The 23,370-nt window shown below is 36.3% G+C and overlaps 1 protein-coding gene across 4 annotated transcripts in view; it reads right to left on the bottom strand.

Annotated features, from left to right (window-relative positions):
* Window positions 1-23,370, bottom strand: part of LOC131674304 (receptor-type guanylate cyclase Gyc76C-like) — a 1,727,826-nt gene that overhangs the window by 1,517,500 nt on the left and 186,956 nt on the right. For all 4 annotated transcript variants that reach the window (XM_058952904.1, XM_058952926.1, XM_058952919.1 and 1 more), the window contains exon 3: window positions 19,389-19,586. In XM_058952904.1, coding sequence (XP_058808887.1) covers window positions 19,389-19,586 — 198 coding nt within the window. The remainder of the gene's footprint in view (window positions 1-19,388; window positions 19,587-23,370) is intronic.

The raw sequence follows: 23,370 nt of genomic DNA, 5'->3' as shown, positions 1-23,370 counted from the left end.
TGGCGTATACACATGTACCTGACAGACTTGCAATTGTTTATAGCCATTTTACACTAACAAATTGACATTTGACAAAAAAACGTAATATACATTTCTTTCATGTTTTTTCCCGTAGAATCGATTGCCGCTATCAGTTTTTTAAAAATAATACCTTTTTGATAATTTGTTTAAATAATTTCTTATAAACAATTGCAAACGGCAAAAGAAAAAAGAGGGGTATTTTTTTCCCGATTTAGCTACGATTGGCATAGTTAGTTTGGCGCTATCGGCAATAGATTTTGCTTGGGATTTGGCGTATACACATGTACCTGACAGACTTGCAATTGTTTATAGCCGTTTTACACTAACAAATTGACGTCTGAAAAAAAAACGTTATATACATTTCTTTCATGTTTTTTCCCGTAGAATCGATTGCCGCTATCAGTTTTTTGAAAATAATAACTTTTTGATAATTTGTTTAAATAATTTCTTATAAACAATTGCAAACGGCAAAAGAAAAAACAGGGGTATTTTTTTTCCGATTTAGCTACGATTGGCATAGTTAGTTTGGCGCTATCGGCAATAGATTTTGCTTGGGATTTGGCGTATACACATGTACCTGACAGACTTGCAATTGTTTATAGCCATTTTACACTAACAAATTGACATTTGACAAAAAAACGTAATATACATTTCTTTCATGTTTTTTCCCGTAAATCGATTGCCGCTATCAGTTTTTTGAAAATAATAACTTTTTGATAATTTGTTTAAATAATTTTTTATAAACAATTGCAAACGGCAAAAGAAAAAAGAGGGGTATTTTTTTTCCGATTTAGCTACGATTGGCATAGTTAGTTTGGCGCTATCGGCAATAGATTTTGCTTGGGATTTGGCGTATACACATGTACCTGACAGACTTGCAATTGTTTATAGCCGTTTTACACTAACAAATTGACGTCTGAAAAAAAAAACGTTATATACATTTCTTTCATGTTTTTTCCCGTAGAATCGATTGCCGCTATCAGTTTTTTGAAAATAATAACTTTTTGATAATTTGTTCAAATAATTTTTTATAAACAATTGAAAATGGCAAAAGAAAAAACACGGGTATTTTTTTTTCGATTTAACTACGATTGGCATAGTTAGTTTGGCGCTATCTTTCCCAGGTTTGGCATGGGCCTTAATGGGTTAATAAGAGTAGTTTTACAGTCTTCAATTATTTGTTATTGTTATTCAGAAATTGAAGGATTCTATTTTTCTATTTTCTTTCAAAACATAAACATCTGCTCAAAACTAAGCTATTTTTCCGCTGCAAAAATTCATGTCAATTTTTCAATTTTTCACCTATCAAAAATAAGGGTTGCCAGCCCTAAAAGTTAATGTCACCAGAATTTGTTATACTTTCGATAAGGAATATTATCCACTTCGTTTTACTAAAAAATATTGATTAGGAAAAAAGCTATTTAAAAAAACCTGTTTTTGTAGGTGAACTGAGGATAGATTTCATCCTTTAAATGTGTTTTTAGAATATTTTTATTATAATAATATCGAGAAAGCAGTAAAAATTAAAAAATACGCTTTTAAATAATTTTAATATCGAAAGTTCTAATTTTCATTAATATTAGTGGCTTTACCCTCTAAAAATATTTTTTATTAAAAATGCTGGAAAATATACACTTATTTTTTCTATTTTCTTTAGAAATATAAAAATTTGGTTATAATTACACTATTTTAAAAGTTTTTACTGCAGAAAATGATGTCAATTATTCAATTTTTCGTGTATTAAAAATAGGGGTTGCAACGCCCAAAAGTCAAACACACCAGAGTTTGTTTTACTTTTTATAAGGATTATTACTAGATGAAAATATTGAATAGATGAAAAGTTATTTGAAAGAAATGTTTTTGGGGGTGAACTTTGAGGGTGGATTTCACCCCTTAAATATGTTTTTCTGCCGATAAAAATATATTAATCTCTTGCTTTTTTAATGTACTACAACATATACAAGAATTATCAAAATCGATGATGATTCGGGTTGGGGCACCTTTCTTGTAAGCGATTTCATGCGTGTTATTTGTAAATTTAAGGTTAATATTTTCTGAATTATAGTTTTTGGCATTCTAAGATCTTTTCTAGTTCTCGTATAGTCATACGATGAACTTGTTCGATCGCAAGTCGCACCCGCTCAATATTATTTAATATTTTTGTTGTCGAAGGTCGGTTACAACGAGTCACTATCAACAAAAGTACGGCGTCTTTTAAATTGATTATGCCACTCTTTTATTCGTGTTTTGCTTATATATTCATTTCCAAAGGCCTTCTGCATTTTCTGAATAGTTTTCAAACTCGTTTTTCTGAGCTAAAATCAAAATTTAATGCAAATTCGTTGATCTTGTTTTTTAATCATGTTTAACAATCACAATCGATCAGAACGCTCATGAACTATACGTTCGGTAGATGTCTAATTTCGAAAGAATTATTAATAAAAACAATAAAGATACAGATAATGTAATTGAAAAGTCAGAACGAGATACAGCTAATATCTTACGACAAATTGAATTTGTTGGATGCAAAATATGTTTTAATGTGAGAATTGGTGTAGTCTTTTTGCCATATGGACATGTTGTCTCATGCACCGCGTGTGCAAAATAACTTAATGATTGTCTGATATATCGCCAAATAATTATCGGACATTTTCGTGCTTATTTTGTATAAATTTTTTGTCATGATGTAATTATTTTCTTTTTAAGCTCTGTGTGTGTGTGTGTATATATGTGTGTGCATACGTGGGTTCATGTGTGTGTTTTCTATTAATCATCCATTTAAAATTATTAAACATTTAAAATTGTTTATATTAAGAACTCTACATTAACATACTCACTTTGTGATTAAAATGAGTTTTTTTAATTAAATCAGCAGGTGAGAAAAAAACTAACATCACTACATATATATTTAATGTTTAAAAAGTGCAAATAATAGTGATATATTTTTACACTTTATGTAGAATATATACATCATTTATTTACGCTCTAAATATTGATATTTATATTAACGCAACTTGTTTACGTCTCAGTAGCGCAGGCAGCATACAAAATAAATTCGAAAGTAAATAAACTTATTATAACACTGGGCATGTAAATACAGCATATATGATGAAACAGACCACACTGAATTTATTGTACTAAGTGTTGTAACGGGGATTTAGACCGTTTACATAAAAATATTTATCGAGAGGATGGTAGAAAACTGCAGCTCGTTGCGGGCGTGCAACAACCATACGAGGTTGTGCCCGATAGTTTAGCTTCGCCTTATGGCCCGCGGAGAGCGTCGTGGATCACACAGTAAGAATTCGCGATCTTGATTAATTAAATAGCGAGTTCAGAGCGGCGCAAAGGGGAACGGAGAGGAGTCAGGCGCAAAGAAATCAAGAGCATGTAATAAGTAAAATAACAAACTTTACATGCGTGAATGAAAAGTGTACAATAGAGGCAGTGCAGCGGTAGAGAGAGAGAAGCGAAAGTAAGCGAGAGAGAGACCTAAATGATAAGAAGACACTTACATACATATCGCTGAGCCCCTGTGCTAAAGATTAAGTTCGTGTCCTTGGATGTGAACGATAACCTGATGGCGAAATCTCTGGTGATGGCTTTGCCACTCTCGCAGGAAAAATAATCTATGCGTCACGTCACTCACACTTCTCTCACACACGAATCTATCGCACTCGGGAAAGCCCAGTACCAAATGCTGCCAAGTCTTGTAAAGAAAAAGGAATCGCTGAGATTCGCGGCCACGAGGCAAAACAAAGGGAGAAACACGCACAGTGCTACAAACACGTGTGTCTCGGTCGACAGCCTGCTAGCTAATTGCCGCCGAAGAGCTCCCCACTCTCTTTCCTTATAGTCGGCGTGTTTGCTCCTGTGGCGCGACGTACTTTCATATATGCACACGCACTCTACTTCTACTAAACGTAGATAAGTTCTCTCTCTTACCTCGACTCCCACTGTAGTCCTCTGTTGCCGTTGATATGGAGATACATAGTCATTATATAATAATAATGGAATAATATATAATATATATGAGGTAGGGAGAGATATAGCGAGTTGATATAAAACTCGTTACAGTGTTTTACGTTTAAATCAACGTGAAAAAATTCATGATAACACCAGAATAATTACTTTGATTTGCACGGTCAAGGAACAAAGAAATAGCGTTCGAAAATTGGTTATTATATACTTTTGTTTTTTTAATTGCAAACCATAGAAGTTGTTAGAATCCTTTTATAGTGAATCCATTTATATGGATTTATATGGACTTATTTACTGTTAGTATTAAATTCTGAATATTCATCATCATGGCAGATAGACGAAAATTTTTGAGATGATGGAGAGAATTGCATTCTATAGTTTTTGAAAATAATATGGAAAATTATAATAATAAACAGGTAGAGACGATTGATGCACTCGCGAATGAGTTAAGTGAGTTATACCAAACTCAAAATGAATTGAAAAGAAAAGTTAATAGCATTTTGAACTTATTATCTAATGATCCAAAAAAATAAATAGTTATAAATAAATATAAGTTGTAAAAAATAAATATATATATATTTATTTACAACTTATGTGACATTTGGTTTACAATTCTTACTTTACTATTTATGTCTAGTGTCTAGTTTGTGTAGTTGTTAATTTATGTATGTGCGTGTGTGTGTGTGTGTGTTTTGTGTATATGTGTACATATGTAGGTGTGTCTGCAACTCTTGGGTCTCTGTCTTCTGCGCCTGTCTGATCAGCTTTTTTTATTCTTTTTTTAGTTTTTTAGTAGTAATTTAGTAATTTTTTTAGTATTTTATTCAGTTTTTAGAATTATTTAAACTATTTTTTATGTATTTTCTTTTGATTTTGCCCATGAAGTTATGAAAAAGTAAGCATTATTCTTTACCTAAGTATGGTAATTTTGGCAACAATTTCTATCTTTCAAAAAACACAATGGTACATCGCAAGTCATACATTTCCACTTTATTCTCCTTTGATCCTTTCTTGTGCTGCAATGAACACATCGTTTTGCACTTTGAATAGAAACAGGCATATGAGCTGCTTGATTGCGTCTTTTCTCTAAAGAAACTTGTGGTTTCTGGTAACGAAAATCTTCCGAATGGTCAGATTTGCGCTTTCGACCTTCGGCAGTTGGAATTTTGTGTCCTACCATTTGTTCTACTAAATTTAATTGAAATTTTTTCAAATTCAACGTTGGTTTTATATGTTTTTCTCTGTACAAAATATATGCATTACTTATTGTTAGATCGAAAAAATGCCAAAATATTCTAAACCAGCACTTTTTAGATTTACGATCAATTTTATAAACTGAAATAAGTCGATCAGCATAATCTACATAACCCATGTGCTTATTATAATCTGAAGAAACAACAGGACAATTGACACATTTTAGAGAGCCATCTTTTTGTCTACGATTTACGGTAGTAACTTCAGATGCATCGTAAAAGTTGGTTAGAAAATAAACTGGTTTCTTATCCATCCACTTGATCCAGGTAAGACCTGTCTTGGTAGTCATAAATTCATATTCTCCTATGTCCATTCTTTTTTGGATTTTTTATCATTGATATTCGTTGGTAGACCAGAATGATTCTGCCGAACAGTGCCACATGCATTTATTTTATGTTCTTTCAGTGATGAAAGAAGTTCCACCTCAGTAAAAAATTATCGAAATATACGTGATGATTGCCATCAACAAGTTCTCGTGTAAGGTCTTTTACAACTCTTGTTCCCAATTGTTTTTCAGTGATGTCTGCTTTTCCAGTATAGATTTGAAACTGGCATACGTAACCAGACTCATCTGCACGAGTCCAGCACTTATATCCGCGCTTTATAGGTTTAGCCGGTATGTATTGTTTCATAGTACTTCTTCCCTTGAATTTTATTATAGATTCATCTACAGATTGGTGTTTACCAGGATTGAAACTTTCTTTGAAGGTTCGAGAAAGCTCGTCTAAAAGTGGTCTTACCTTATACAGTTTATCGTAATTTGGATCACCTTTTTTTGGTTCTTTAAAGTTGTCGTTGACATGCATATGAGACAGAAAAAAACTAAAACGATTAACAGTCATGAGAGATGATATGTAAGAATCACGTAGCTGAGGGTTTTCACTCCAATAATCTCAGTAAGATAGCAATTTTTTTATACCCATCAGAATGTTAATGCCTAAAAATATTTTTAATTCTTCTTTTGTGATGGGATCTTGCTTACCCTTTTTTTGAGAAATGTACAGATTAGTTTGACGTACAATATGATCCAATAGATCAGAAGAAAATAAACAACAGAATATGTCTAATGGTGATTTCGCTGTATCAGGAATGATTGGATCAAAGCTTTTAGAAAACATAAAATCCGATCTTGGCCGACTAACAGACTCCCAAATATCAGATTGATTTGAATCATCAATGTCTTCTGCGTCCATTGATTCTTCTTCGTCATCGTTATTATTTACAGTAGAAACATTTTCGTCTAAAAGTGATCTTGAGTTCACAACGTCTTCTTCGTTGTCAGAATCTTGAAGCCTATCAACCGATTCAGAATCGCTAGGAATTTCGGTTGTAACAACATTTTTTTTCTCCCCATATTTATAACTTTTTGTAACTTTGAATACTTTCAATGTGCAAAAAGTAACTTTTATAAAAAAATATAAGCTCACGAAGTCATGTAAAAATATAAAATTAGTATTAGTTTTGATCAATAGCATTTGCAATGAAAAGTCAGAATTTTTGAAAATATTTCAGAATTGTAAAAAAAAGTTATTATGTTTATTTCCTATTCACAATAAAAAAGAGTTGTGATAAAAACAAAAAATTACCTCGAAATATATCACCTCATCTACGGTTTCAACGATTTAGATGTAAACCTAAACTACATATAATTTTTATCTCGATTTTTATAAAGTGATTTCGAATTGGATTCAACAACAAGTAATGATTTATGAGCTGTTTTTAAAATTTCGATACTACCATCTTAGATGCGCGATTTTGAATTGAAAATTTGACAATTTTGATGTTAGATTTATGATCGGCAGTCTTAAAAACCCCTAAGATATAGAGATTTTCAAATTGATACATTTATTTTTTTTTAATTTCTGCCGCCATCTTAAATACGCCATTTCGAATTGAAAACTTTGGAATTCCGACTTTATTTTTGTAATCAGCGACCCTAAAACCCCCGAGTAGAGATTTTTAAGCTGATATATCTCTTTTTTTCAAAATTTTGGAACCGCCATCTTGAATACGCCATTTTAAATTGAAAATTTTGGGATTTGGACTTCATATTCGTAATCAGCGACCTCAAAAACCCCCGAGTACAGATTTTCAAGTTAATACACTGATTATGTTTTCCAATAATGAATTTCTCCGAAAAAAATGACATTTTTTCATGTTTGTTTATTTATATAACAATTATAATAAACAATTTTTCCAAATAAACCATTTTCCTATGTTCTCTTACTAATAAATTAGTATATGAATAAAAAAAATCCGGATGTAAATACGTTAACAATTGATTAAATAGCGAAAATGTGAAGTCAAGTTGGTGGTAACCCACGTTACCACAGTGCAACAAAGGGTTAACATAGTGTAACGGTCCAGTCTGATTTGTCTCTTATTTTCCTCTGCAAAGTAGCAACCCGTCATACACAAGACAATCAAAGAAAAGCGGTAATTGAGCGAAGGCGCTTTTCTCACATATATGCAAATGTGTTAGGGCAACTCTGCGAAAACATTACCATATAAGGAGCGTGACGTCACGACCGTGGGAAATTTATTGTTTACAATAGAAAATCGACAATTATAAAGTTTTTCGAATAAACTAAAGTATTTTTTAGTCCATTTTGATGTGCTGATCCTGAATTTCATGTTGTTATAATTCTCAAGTCAGTATTTATTAGTCAAATTTAATTTACAAGTAGATAGTGTTAGTTATTTTGCAATAAATAATTATATTGTTAATTCAAGTATGCGATTACTTTCGCGACGTATTAAAACAGAGAAGCAAGAATTTGACACTTTGATAACTAATTATTCACTAAGTTATCAATAAATAAAAAATTTATAATTTTTTTAAACAATTGAAATTGCACTGTTAGATAGCGAATCGATCGTACGTATCTGTAAAATTAATGATTATGATTGTTACTAATTTGCTGATTTTTAAATCGTTAAAAAAGAAATTTGCAAATCCGTTTTTTAATTATTATTCAAAATAGATAGCTACATTAATCATTTTTAACTTGAATAACGTTCCTCTAATTACAAGCGATTTTTTCATGTAAAAAGTTTCCATAAATTTATTGTAAAATTGGCGTAATTTGATTATTGAATTGTATAACTCATAACTTTAAAAGGCGATTTTTCCTCGAGATGCGATTTATGTTAAAAAATTCGTCATTTCATATTTAATTTTTTAAATCATAAGATTGCAATTTCGATCGAGCCATTTTGCGACAAAACATGTGCAAAGTTTGTATCAATTTCGAAAATAGCGTTATAGGGGCTACCAAGCGTAGAAAGGAGCCCATTTCGCAAGTATAAATTCGCTCGTCGCTGCGGCAAGAGGATTCACTATCCTACCTTGCTTAGCAGCGCGAGCACTGTTAGAGAAATAAAGCCTCAGCAATTTCCTGAGATAAATTTCTTATTCAGTGATTAGTCTGCTAACTCCTATCCTATAGATATCTAAGCGCTCAACTCATGAGACTATCTCTCTCATGAGAAAAAAGTAGCCTTAGATATCTTCCTACCTAAAATACAATTACTGTTGAGAAATTAAGTTGAGTAGTGGTTGCGGCGCTGTCGGGCCTCTCCTCGATAGATACGATCACACGCTCAATTGCATTTCGAGACAATTCATCGAGTTAGAAAGCCTTGTGCTTTGCTACTCGAAAGATCTTTATATATCATTTAGATTACACGCGTGTCAACTTCTTGCTTTTCTCGGAGACGCGATTGCGAATTTAATAGAAAAAGTTCGAACTATTGTTTTGATAACGCGAGATAGACTCGAACGTTACAATAGCTATATTCGATTTATAATTTATCTTATTCTAAGTTGTAAATTTATCGCGTTATTAATAGCAACCGCCGGTTCAGCTACTCTTGATAAAACAAATAAGCTGTGCAGAGATCAACAAGACCAGCGCAGACGTAAAGCTGGGTATATATACTGTAAAAGATTGGCAAAGTGCCATTGTTAATAAAGAGTTGAAATATTTAGTTAAAGTATATATAGAGTATTTCATTTAATTATGACTAAGTTTTTTTAAAGCAATTCAGAAGTGGAATAGCAAAAACAAAATTTGTTATCACGTATCCCGGTCGTGTATGTTAATTACAATTAACAATAGTTTATCTATTAATTTCTATGTATTTTTACGGAAATATTGAAAGAGTTTTGAGTTGTGATAGATGACGACTGCCAAGATGGAGCTGCAGTCACACGCGCTCTTATACAAATTCAATAAAAGGAACAGCGACTGCAGCAGCAGCATCAACAAATCCATAATAAGGGCAAAAAATTTTTGTACAGTATGGAATCTATTTATTAACTATACTCTAACTGCAAAGTAATGCTCAATACGTTAATCCTCTCAATGACATTATACGCGACAAGCCGAAAGACCTAGCTCTTATTCAACAAAACGGTAACAATATGATGACAATTCTAACAAATTTATTATAACAAAACGTGGTATCAATTTAGATTACTCAAACGAACCGTCGTAATGATTCTATAACAATTGAAAAGATTGGCAAACTGCTAGAAATTTTAAATAACTATAAATATTGTATTGTGAGTGGGAAAAGCAGGCATTGTTATAGAAATGAATTCTCCGTATGAAAGTCCATGTATTTTAGTTAAAAGAAAAAATGATATGTATAGACTAGTTCTTGATTATCGTCGTGTTAATAATAATACTATTTGTACAAATTTTCTATTTTATAACATTGACAATGGAATAGAAGAACGCCGCAATTGTATTCGCTAGTTTAGATTTATGCGCGTATTTTAATGAATATCCATTCGATATAGCTTTTTCCTAATTTAAGAAGGGGCCTAATGCAGACGATTTCGAGTGTGTAACGCGCCTGATTATTGAGGGAAAGGGAACGGATCTACATGTTAATTTAACTACACTTTAATTCAGCGGCCTTTCGTTTTATTATCGGAGTGACAAGGGTTCAACCCATCAGCCCTCGGCGAATATACACCGTTACGCCTTCTGGTACTCGTTATCGTGAGGATAGCGCTCTATGCGGGTAACCACTGCATGCCCTCAGTTAAAATAGCCCATCGTAGTACAGAATCACCTTCTGGTACTGGATATGCCTTCTCTTGGCGGTATAGCCGCCGTCGTCGCATTAGGAGTGGCACCACTTCCCGGTTGGAAGGTGATGATGAAATCACCACCGGCCATCGCATTCAGGCGTAACTCCACTCTAAGGCCCACTTTTGTGAATGTAATGGGGATAGGAACCACGTACGGAGTGGGCGGCTCAGGTTGAAGTGTTTTCTCTATTAGTCGCGTGGCCTTTCTACTCTCGCCGAGAAGACATAGCCTGGGTGTTAACTGGATGTACCTACACGCACTTATTCCAGAGACTAAACAACGTATCTGCCTTCCGGATAGCGCTCTGTACGTGGAAAGCTTTAGGTGGCGGAGAAAGATCCATGCATTTTTGATCTCTTGAAGCCCCTTTTTTAGGATCATTAACTCGTCTTTGAGTGTGAGTACGTTGGCTCAGTTCAAAGACGACGTTGGTTAATCCTTCACACCGTAGGGGATGTGTCAGAACAATTTTTCTCGTAAGATAAGGATCACACTCAACAGTCTTCTCATCTATTTGCATCAAGCAGTTGACGCCGGGGGCCACTCACCTGGCTATCGTGATACCCATAGGTACGGGTGCCAGACAGTTTATGATAAAGGGGAAGTTATTCGAGAGAGCTTCTGATATTTCTCCCAGGGCTAAGGACCAGATGTTGGCGTCTTCTGGTTCACCCACCTTTTGGATTTCAAGCGCTGGGAACGTATTGCCGAAAGGGTCCATGGCTAGTTAGCAGTCTCTTTTTACTGAACGAGGGTAGTTATAATACTCTGCTCGACTTCGTCCGTCGAAATCGCTAACCTACAATGGAAAAGGCACTTAGGTATACCACAAAATCAAGGGGTTCGCTATTTTTTAAAGTTTTTGCGGGGTCAACCTAGTCTCCTCTTTGATCTAGTGACTGTAGGAAGCTCATCGTGATTCCTGGGGATTGAGGCTCGTGGAAAGACGACGGTAGCCATTCTGTGTTGACTTTTCATTTTCTTCGCATTTAAAACTTCCTTAGCAGCGGCTGGTTTTCTTCTCAAGTGACCCCTACCCTAACTTATCGGCGATATATCCTGCTTTCCAGCGTATCATGCGAGATTCTATCCGCGGACTCTCCTTAGGGTCCTCTTCCTCTTTGGAAGATATCACGGTATTCGGGAAAGAATCATTTGTTGTTCTTTTGTCTCTCAAGATCGCAGGGCTTTCCATTTTCCAGGCTTCCTCTTCTCCGATCGGTATCATCTCATGAAAAGGCTTGAGATCCTTAGTATGAATGAGGTCCTCGATGTCTTCTGTGTGGTTTGCCATTCGGTAAATACTAGAAACCCACTCTCTGTGACCACGTAGAGCCAAGTGTATAGAGGTGAAAACTGGAAGGTCATCGCTTTGTAGGCAGAAGACAGTATTCAATTTATGTACTAAACCTAGTTGGCCATCTTGAAATGGGCTACGCGATGTTTATCGTCGAATGTCTTGGTCTGTCTCCCCTGTTCAACTCTCGTTCGCTCCGCTACATCGTCAAACATGTTAGATACAAATCCTAGGAGCTCCACCCAGGATCTTTTATCATCTTCAAGCTCGTTATCTTAAGCCAGCTAATTTTGTTCCCAGCGATGCATACCGGGCGGCATTAGTTGACGACTGTAATTTATATTTATATTTATATTTATAGTAGGGTTATCTTTGTTATCTTTGTAACACTGCTGTGTTTATAGTGGACAATATCTTCATCAAGTTTTCGTCTGAGCTGTGATAGCTTTCCTCAATATAAGAGATGATGATCGTCTTCAGGGTTCGAATTTACTACCCGTAGGGTTAGCCTTCGAGCAATACACTGGTGTCAAATCGTGCTGGATTACTCATTTGAGCACGTATTTATCCACGCCAATGCGTGAATAGATTCATAAACACTACATGGAACAAAACATGGAAAAGGTCCCGTAATGTCCCCAGCGATTACCTGCCAGGATCGATCAATCTTACGCATCCCCATTTTCTTATAAGGAGGTCGGTGCTTTACTTTACTGGTAAACATGTCTGGTACACATGGCAGTTACAAACATATTGCTGTACATCGGTTACCATAGTTGGCCAGTATTAGAAGCTCCTAACAACTAAACAAAAAATGAAGCAGATGAAGAAAACTGCTAAATAAAACCAATAAAAGTAAGAGAAGTACTCAAATTAATCAAGAACATAAACCCGAGAAAAGCCCCGGCTTTACTAAAATATATGAGGAAATGATCAAACAGCTGCCACAAAAAGTAATATGATATTTAACAATAACATGCAAAATTGAATTCTATGGGAAAAAATACATTAAAAAATATATCTTGAATATATTTTGAACTATTTTTCAACCCCTCATACTGAGTTAAAACTACTATAAAACCGAAAAAGTCGAAATTCATGCTAAATTTTATTCGAAATCGATTGAAATTTGATTTTGTCACTTCAAAACAATTAGTAAGCATAATAAATGGTATATTGGGATTTTTGAGGACGCTAATCATAAATTTGACGTCAGAATTTTTAAAAGACCACTCCCAGGACACGTTAACTAGTAACATATGAGATAAATTTAATGATTTTCTTGATAAATCAGATCAGTTGGAAAAGCCTTGCTTTGTCATTCTAGCTTTTGAAACTAAACGTAAAAACATAGCAGGAGTTAATGCGAGTAATTTTGATCATTGTAAAATTAGTAATTTAAAATTATTTCTCAATGCACAATGCTATCTGTATGAAAATCTCAATCTAAACACAAGACAAAATCATATTTATATACCAATTTGCATGAGTTCCTCAAGATTCACATCTGGATCCATTCTTTTTTATAGTTTTAATTGATGATTTAGTAACGAAGATTAAATATTCTAAGATTTTTTTCTATGCTAATGATGCCAAACTATTCAAAACAGTTGTCTTTTTTATGCATGATGTGTAGCACCAATGGAATCTTAATTGTTTCTATCAATGGTACATTGAGGTTCTTTAAGAATATTCTGTTTTCCAGGTTTAAATGACTCTTGGTGGCCAATTCTGTTTTTTGTAGTGATTTGTTCTATCCCTACTATTGAACATACAAAAATAACATGGATATTTTGTGAATCCAGATTGTTGTCCTAATATCATGGATAAAATTGTCATGTCTCCATATATTTGCCAATTATGTTCTTTGTACTTTATTTTTGTCAAAACCAATTGAAGATTTGAATACTCTTCTTTGAGCGTAGTTGAATGTGCTATCGGTATAGGAGCATACTTGTTTTTATTGTGAAGAAGTACTGCTTTAAGGCTGTGTTGTGATGAGTCAATGAATAGTCGCCAATCCTCAGGTTTGTACATGTCTGGCTTTAATTCATCGATGAGTCCTTCTACGTCAGTACAGTAAACTAGATCTGCATCTTCATTAAAATAGTTACGAAACTCTTCTTCTCGGTTAAGGTATGCACTTACTTTAGTAACCTTTGTCACCATATTTCTCTTCTTTAAGTTTGAAGCTAGTAACTCCGACTGTTCTTTGATTAAACCAATATTTTTAATTATATCGTTCAGACTTTTCTGATCACATTTTTCAACAGTGGTAGTTTTCACTCATTTTAATTTTAATTTTCGAAAAACCCTCAAAAAAACCTCAAAAATGAGGTTTTTCATCATAAACCTCAAAATATGCGAGAAAAGGCTTGTGATGATGCGTCATCACTTAAAAATAATTTTACCTTACACAAGCCCCGCTCCCGATAAGAGCACGTGATCGAACAGCTGATGCCGCATAGTCCACCCGCGCACTTACGAGATCTCGCGATTCACCATCCCTCAAGGTCTGCCAAGCTGATGCACACGACCCTTACGCCCGCGTATAACCACTCGCGACTCACGACCCGAACCGATAATCCCCCAGGAAGCTGGACGTCAATAAAGATTTCAACTGGAATCAGCTGATCTTAAACCGCCGCCTAACTAGAGTAGACGTAGCTAGACCAAAGGAGGGGCAACCGAGCGCGTGAGGGCGAACGAGACAACCGATACGAGACCGATCGGATGCGAGCAATGGGAATCGGTAGGACCAACGAGCGTTTGCTAGACAGAGATAGCCGATAACGACGTAAGACTGACCGACGCGCGCAATTTAATTAGACAATCAGTAACCGGATAGGGGTAGACCGCCGAATGAGCATAGATGAGGCTAACTAACTAGCCAATCGCAAACAGCTTAGAGATAGTTTAGCGAATAAGGCAAAACCTACGCTAAGGAATAAGGAAATTAGGCGCCAAGAGCTACCCAATAGTAAAATTACGCGGGCCTAAATTAGTGAAATAGACGGCGCTGACATCCGACTTAGCAACAAGATCGACCAATCAGGCGATCTTAAAGGGGAAGTAGCGAAGAGAAGCGACGCACCGCCGAAAAATGCCGCGCCAATAGCTGCTGAATATCCGAACCGAGCAGTAGCTGACTGGAAGCCGAAGTGATAGTCGCCGATCGACCGAGCCGAAAAGTAACCGCGCGCCAGTGAGTGAGTCGAGAGCAGCAACGAGCAGAGCAGCAACGAGTGGAGGAATAGCGAGCAAAGCAGCAACGAGCAGACCAGTAGTGAGCAGAGCAGCGACGACCAGTGCAGCAGCAGTAACGAGCGGAGCAGCAGTAGCAATAACGGCGGGAGTAATGGCAGTAGCAGCAGCAGTAGCCACTGCAGCGATAGCGGCAGTAACCGTTATAGCAGCAACAGCGAGATCAAACAGGCGTAGACGTGAGTACCCTTCTCTCACACTTAAATCTCTCGCGATTATCTAGACTTCGCGTTGTCGGGAGAACCGTTTGACCTTCGCGCGATCGCGGAATTTGTGCGCCTAATAAATCGTCATAAAGTTTAATTTGCTTATCGCGTATTACCGGGAGTGCCGCATGACCTTCGGGCGACCGATGAGTTCTTTACGCGCGCATCATTCGCCATCGATTTCTTTTGTGCGATTTCTTATTAGATCGTCTTATCGAGTGTCGTTGACTTTCGTGCGGACAAGGAATTTCTCGCGCGCGCGCGTCTGCTTGGTACCGAACTCTTTCACACGATTTCTTTGTTGAATTTGCCGAACATCAAGTGAGTTTTCTGACCTTCGTGCGGACAGCGAATTCCACGCGCGTGCGTCAGTTTATTACCGATTTCCTTGCGCGATTTTCTTATTGAATTGCCGAATTTCGAACGGACGACGCCTGACCTTCGTGTGACCGACAGATCTCTCATGCGCGCATTATTCGCCACCATTTTCTTTGTTGGATCGTGATACATTGAGTGCCGTCTGACCTTCGCGCGGACAACGGATTCCCCGCGCGCGCGTTAGTTTACCGTCTATTTCCTTTGTGCGGTTTCTCCTTATAAATCGCCAAACATAGCACAAGCACCATATGACCTTCGCGCGGACGACGAGTTCTTCGCGTGTGTTGTGTTGACGAAAATTCCCTTGTGCGATCGAACGGACTTCCATACATTAAATGAATAGCGTCTGACCTTCGCTCGACCGACAACTTTTCCACACGCGCTTCATCTGCTTCCGAGTTTCGTTATGCGAATAATTTGTGAATTGCCAATCATTGAGCGAGTATCGTCTGACCTTCGCGCGACTGGCCGATCCCCCGCGCGCACATCAATTATTAACGATTCCTATGAATTTTCGCGTATTGAAATAAGTGTAGTCTGACCTTAAATAATTGCCTTACGATTCCTAGAAATGCCCGTATATCAACCCGCATTATACGAGGTGTGATCAAAAAGTAAGGTGAATTTTTATTTTTCTCAAAAAATATTTATTTATTCATCAATTTTTATTTTATCTCCTTCAAAGTAATCCCCTTCGGATATAATGCACTTGTGCCAACGCTTTTTCCAATCCTCAAAGCATTTCAAAAAATCATTTTTTGTGATCTTGTTTAGTTCATCCTTCGATGCCGTCTTTATATCCTCAATCGTGGCAAAACGCCGTCCTTTCATGGGCCTCTTCAGTTTTGGGAACAAGAAGAAGTCACAGGGGGCCAGATCTGGGGAATACGGTGCCTGTGGCATCGTTACTGTGTTGGTTTTAGCCAAAAATTCGCGCACAAGCAACGATGTGTGAGCAGGGGCGTTATCATGGTGCAAAAGCCAATTTTTATTTTTCCACAAATTCGGACGTTTCTGGTGGATTGCTTCGCGCAAATTGCGCATAACTTGCAGGTAATATTCCTTATTTCCTGTTCTACCCTGTGGCAAGAACTCATGATGCACCACGCCCCTGCAGTCAAAGAAAACTGTAAGCAAAACCTTTACATTTGATCGAACTTGGCGTGCCTTTTTTGGTCTTGGTGATCCAGAATGCCTCCACTGGGACGATTGAGTCTTAGTCTCGACGTCATAACCGTATACCCATGTTTCGTCACCTGTTATAACCCTGTTGAGTAAATCTGGATCATCGTTGACGTCATTCAGTAGCTCTTGGGCGATGTTCATGCGACGTTTCTTTTGGTCGAAATTGAGCAATTTCGGAACAAACTTCGCTGACACACGTCTCATGTCTAAAACACTCATCAAAATTTATTGGCACGAACCAAATGAGATGCCAATATCATCAGCAATTTCTCTAATGGTAATTCGACGATTTCCCAACACTATTTTCTTCACTTCTTCAACATTCTCATCAGTTGTTGATGTGCTGGGGCGTCCAGAACGAGGTTCGTCGTCGGTGTCTTCTCGGCCTTCTTGGAAGAGTTTATACCACTTGTAAACATTTTTTTGGCTTAAAGTAGACTCACCGTATGCCACTTTCAGCATTTCAAGTGTTTTGGAACATTTGAATCCATTTTTCACACAAAATTTAATGCAAACTCTTTGATCCATGTTTTTAGACAGCAGCAAATCGTGGAGCACGCAAAATACTTCTAACCTTGATGCCTCTCACAAACAAACCAAACATACTACAAAGCTGAAATTTGGAACGTATGTTCTAGACGAGTGTACCGACATAACCAAATAAAAAAGTCGAAGATCGAACGGACGTAGCCCGCTAAATTTCAAAATTCACCTTACTTTTTGATCACACCTCGTATAACATCCACTCAGTTGTCATTAAATCAAATCGAAGTCGCGTCACGGTGCACCACTCGTGCCCTTGCTAAGTTAGATTAAACAGACCATCGCGAACAACTGATCTTGGGCTGACCCGGGGGAATAAATCTGATATCAATAAAATTGAGTCCTGATTAAACCAGTGTTATCATTGATCTCACCCATTTAACTTACTCCATTCCCCGTAGCTTTCGCGATCGGATACATGAAATTAGTAGACGCATTGATACGTTAATAATTCGGCATTCGCTATCACAAGCCACGTGATCGGCGGCCGACCGGAATTCTTCACTACCCTTGGATCACCAGCGAGGCGTCCTGAGATGCCACTCCGATTACTCGCTGCTGAGATCAGAGCCTCATGCCCCGGACAAATTGACTAGCCGTTGAGCTGCAGTCGTGGGTGGTTAATACTCATCACCTTTCCATTGTTTCTCTCTCGAACGTAAAACCTAGGACTTCGCTCTTCCCTTTTTCCTTAAGATTTTATAGGTGACCGCGCGAGGTCAACGTACGACGAAGGAGGCAACGAAACCACCCAACAACCACAGCGAGCCAGAACCCAGCCGATCCACAGCGCTACTCGCCCTCCTAACGCGAGGACGCGGTAGCTGGCGCCCAACTATCGAAGTTTATTCGATAAATAAAAGCTGCGATCATCGGCTGACTGCGCCGCTGGCGGCAGTCGAGGCCGGAAAAATCCGACTACATTCATTTTTCCCCTCTCTACCCCTCGTCGCAGGCTATTTTTTCATTGCAGATTCGTATTCAGCGTCAAAATTCACGTGAGAAAAAATAAGTCTGGTCAAAAGTACAGTCATCTTTCTTTTTGTGGGTATGTTTTTACAAGTGGATGGATTCGGAAGGTTTCAGAAGGACGAACGCTCTGACGGCTGAAGAATATACCAAAAATATTAATCATATGCGATACTAACGCTGGGATGAGGACTGGTGAGAGGTGAAATACGGTGACACTCGTTTAACTATGGAACAAACCGTAAATGAAACGGAAAAAAAGAAAAGCCAAAAAAACTGCGCGAATACAAAAATTCTAATAATGTATTAGGCGGGATTATGGTGGTGATACTAATCACTTTGATGGGATTGTCGGTAGACTGCTCAGTAATCCCTTTTCCCTAATCCGACGAACGCGCCGTAGCAACGGAACGGCTACGACCTACGCAGGGGTCCATTAGGACTGCTCGGCCAGATACACGTATACGTGGCTCTTAAAAGTACAAGAAAGGAGGAGAAAGAGAGAAAACACAGAGCACCGACCTCATTTGTCGATGACGGTACTCCTCATTGTTCCGCAACTGCCAGCTGCTGCTACTCTGTCCAGCTGCTGGTCGCCTGGCCTCAGTTGACCGTTATCGACCTCGAGGCCACAAGGCCACGCGCTGCTCACTACCGCTGGATAGCTATTTTTTACCTTTCGCCACGCCGGGATACAGGTTGCGCATGTCGAGATTCTCGTTGAATTCTTCACAGGCTACAGTATCGGGACTCGACGTTAGCTGAGCGCAACCCAAGCACAAAATATGGAACCAACGAAACCTTAACGAACACGTCCCATGCGCCAGGTATGTATCCTTAAAAGAACAAACTAGAACCACCGACGAGACCTCGCCCGAAACTCTAAAACTGAAGACTTTGGAACGAACGAAAATCGACGATGCGTACGATGCGAGAGTCCAGCATATCCTCCACCTAATCCTCTCTCTATAAATATATATAACTATAAATATCGTAAATAAACTATTAAATTTTTTAATTTTATTAAAATAAAAATTGTTATATTTCTACGCGCACACGCGCGTGCACTCGCACACATGTACACACATGCACGCACACACACGCACGCACGCGTGCACAAACACACACACATATTAGTGAAAGGGTTGTTGCACATTCTACGTCATTTTCGTGAGTGTTACTTACATAACTGATCATAGGTATATTTCGAGATTGCGCAACAATAGCTTCAACATAGCAGTAACCCTCCGGCCCGAAAAATGCGACAACTCCATCACAAATCATATCAATCATGGCTTTGGTTGCCTCTGTGGTTTCACCTTTCGTGTCATTCCATCGCATCAATAGCGTTACATTTGGCAAAATACTAGGATCACTATTGATCTGCAAGAAGAAACCAAAATATTGATTAAAAACATTAAACATTAATAACTTTATGATTCATTCTATTACACTTTATACAAAAAACATTTTTTTAGTGATTTAAATTCTAATGTCGTTTAATTTTTCAATGTTAATAATTTATTTTTGAAATTTTCTTGAAGAGAAGCCTTGTTTTGATAATTTGGAACAATATAGCTTCTTATGTGTAATTTTTTAATGCATGTGATAAATAATATTGTTTTTATGTATAGCTTCACTCGCATAAATGAAAAACTTCACAAACCACATTTTATATTATATGATTTTTATACGATTTTTGGATGGAAATAAGCAGTTGAAATTTTTTTATTTTTAAATATAGTTTGCTCAAAATTAGTGCACACGATTATCATGATAACTTGAGTACAGCTTCCTATTTGTACAATTGTTTTGTTCAAACTATCAAGTTTATTAAATGTTTTTAAACAAATCTTTAAGTTCTTTTACGAATTTTTGTACGTATATTACTCGATACCTTACTCAAATTTCCAATACGATTGACTTAATTTGTTGCACTTTTTACTTGTTCTAATTTTTGATTTATTATTGATATTGATTTTATGTAAAAGTTAAACAATTCTTCGTTGCATAGATCTTGAAGCAGGTATTCTATCAATTTAGTCAAGTATATTGATGGATTGCATGGTTATATTTCATTCGTCCACTTAGTTTTAGATTTATTATAGTGAAGCAAATCTATGTGAAGCCGTAAAACGTAAGATTGATTAAGGTAAAGATGAAAAAGTTTAAACGGAAAAATTGTGTGGCGAGGAAAATAACCTTATTCATCATTTTTCCTCCATTCGTTACCTCTCACCATACTTGCGCGCGCCATTGTTAGAGCGGATGCATTTGTGTGTACGTGAGCAAATTACTCATGCTGCATCCGTTTAATTAGAGGTGCTATTTGAGAAATAGAGATTAATTGATTGATATAACCTATATTTTAGAAATGATATAAATAACAGCGTATAAATATAGATATTAATAGGTAAACAAGGGAGACTTTAGCTCAGTGATCTAAAGTCCATGCATTTTAAGATTAGCACTCTTAAATCATGTCTGATCTGAAGTCCGTACATTTTAAGCACTCTCAGATCCTCCAATGCCTATAATTTAATATCAAATTATTATTATTCAATAAAAATATTCAAGAAAATATTTACGTGCATAAATAAATAAAACAATATTTCGAGAGAATGGACGTTTTCTTACGATGGGCAATAAAAGTTCAAAATAATAAGGTAGAAATTAAAGAAAAGGTGTAAGAGGCGAGTAAAAAGGAGGAGAGGAGCAAGGAAAGTGAAATAATAAAAGCCACAAGAACATAAAAGAAAAGAAAAACTGTTAAAACAGAGTGAAAAAAAGGAAAAGTCAAAAAAGGTTAGATGTAAAAAAGAGAAAACCATGGGAGGCGGAAACGAGAGGAAAGTAAGAATATAATGGCCAGTACACGAAAAGAAGGGAAGCTAAAGACAGGGACGGATAGTTAGAAAAGAACAAGAAAAACCGAGATACAGGATATCTTCACCACGGGAGAAGGCGAAAGTAAGAGAAAAAGAGTTATGTGGCGGGAAGAAACAGGAAAGGACAGCATGGAAGAAGACAGAAGAAAGATCTATAAAAAGAGATAAAGAAGAGAAAAAGAGGAACGTAAGAGAGGCTAGGGTCTGTAAAAAAAAGATGGGTAAAGAAGAAATACAACTGAGGAATAAGTACAGAAGTGAAAGCGGAGAAAGCGACGGGGATGCGGACGGGTAAGCAGAAATGAATAGGACTCAAAGAGAGGAAGAAGTGGCAAGAAGCGGTAGCATCAGCATAAAAGAGTTACGAATCGATAATGTTAGAGGATTAAAAGATGCAAGTGAAGGGAAATAGTAGACAGATTTGAAAATGAGGAAATGTAAAAAGAAGGAATATGAAAAACGATAATCAAAGAGACAAGAAAGGAGCATAATGAGTCTAGAGAAGACAGGAGGAGAAAACTAAAAAAGATAAGGGAAAAACTGAAAAAATTGGAGGAAAAACAAGAAGAAAAATGGAGAATAAAAATAAAAGATATAGTGGAGAAAGTAAAGAGATTAAAGAATTACGTGACAGGAAGAGAATAGGAAGGAAAAGAGGATAAAATAGAGGCTAAGGAGTACATGGAAATACTAGCGGAAAAAATGGAGAAAGAAAGTAAGAGAAATAATTTAATAATAACAGATGTAGAAAGAATCCTGGAGTGAAAGGTGAAAAGGGGAAGTTCAAAAATGGAAGTTCAAAAGAAACCTAAAAATGAAAAAAGAGATACACTGCCGGTCACTTACTTTAAGCCTCCACAGTAAAAGCTTTCAAATGGTATGACCTATGGATGCCTTCTATTGTTTTTTAATTTTATGCAATCAATAATTCAACATTGGAAATTCGGAAAATGTTTAGCTAACTTTGAAAATGTGCCGAATCTGAAAAACAAATCTTACAATAATTTGAGTTGGAGCATTTTTTAGCTTTTATCAAGCTCTATCTGAATTACTGGTCAAAAAATTATTTTCGTCAAAACCAACGCGCGCATGGGTATTTCTTCCGGAAAGTGACAGTTTTTTTTAACATTTTTTATCTCCGTAAATTCTAAAAATTCAAAAAAATGTATAGGAGAAAAAATTTTTACATTTGCAAGTGGAATACTGTACTATTTTTTTTTATTTTTGCGAAAAAAAGTTTTTGCCGATTTAAAACAATTTTTTTTTTACAGCTGGTATGTCAAAAAGATGGAAAACTACATCAAATTTTTTTTTCACTTATTCAATATTATTCCATAATAAATATCATGAATTTTGCAAGAAAATAAATTTTCTGTTTTTTTGCAAAATTCATGATATTTATGATGAATTTTCTGTTTTTTCTTGTGCTAAATTCATTATATTTATTATGGAATAATATTAAATGATTGAAAAAAAATTTGATCTAGTTTTTCATCTTTTTGGTGTACAAGCTTGTGGAAAAAATTTTTTTTTAAATCTACAAAATTTTTTTTGGAAAAAATTTAAAAAAAAAGTACAGTATTTCACTTGCAAAAACAAATATTTTTTCTCCTATATATTTTCTTGAATTTTCAGAGTTTACTGAGATAAAAAATGTTTAAAAAAACTGTCACTTTCCGAAAAAATGCCCGTGCGCGTATCGGTTTTGACGAAAATAATTTTTTGACCAGTAATTCAGATAGAGCTTGATAAAAGCTAAAAAATGCTCCAACTCAAATTATTGTAAGATTTGTTTTTCAGATTCGGCAAATTTTCAAAGTTAGCTAAACATTTTCCGAATTTTCAATGTTGAATTATTGCTTGCATAAAATTAAAAAAACAATAGAAGGCATCCATAGGTCATATCATTTGAAAGCTCTTGAAAAGACTTCTTAAACGCGCCCCCAGGCAACTCTGTACGTTAATTTTTACCAGAGACATTGAACTTTAAAGTTTTGACTAATTTTGCGGTAGGAGGTCTGAAGTAGGTGACCGGCAGTGTAGTGAGTTTGAAATAAATAGAAAGAAACTATCATAGAGAGGGGTAGAAAAGTAAAGGGGAAGAAGAAAGATGAAGAAAATATGACAGCTCAAATGCAGTACGTGGGAAAAAGAGAAGAGGATAATGAGAAGAAAGATCCAACTGAGAGGAAGGGAAATTTATATCTTTCAAGATTAGATAAGGAAACAAAGGAGAATACAAGAAGAAATAAGACGAAAAGCAAGGGAAATGAGAGATT

Source organism: Phymastichus coffea, unplaced genomic scaffold, assembly GCF_024137745.1.
Source record: "Phymastichus coffea isolate CEN01 unplaced genomic scaffold, Cenicafe_Pcof_1.1 PCOF00014, whole genome shotgun sequence".
In the NCBI taxonomy this organism is placed as follows: domain Eukaryota; kingdom Metazoa; phylum Arthropoda; class Insecta; order Hymenoptera; family Eulophidae; genus Phymastichus; species Phymastichus coffea.
This window is presented reverse-complemented; position numbering and strand designations above follow the sequence as displayed.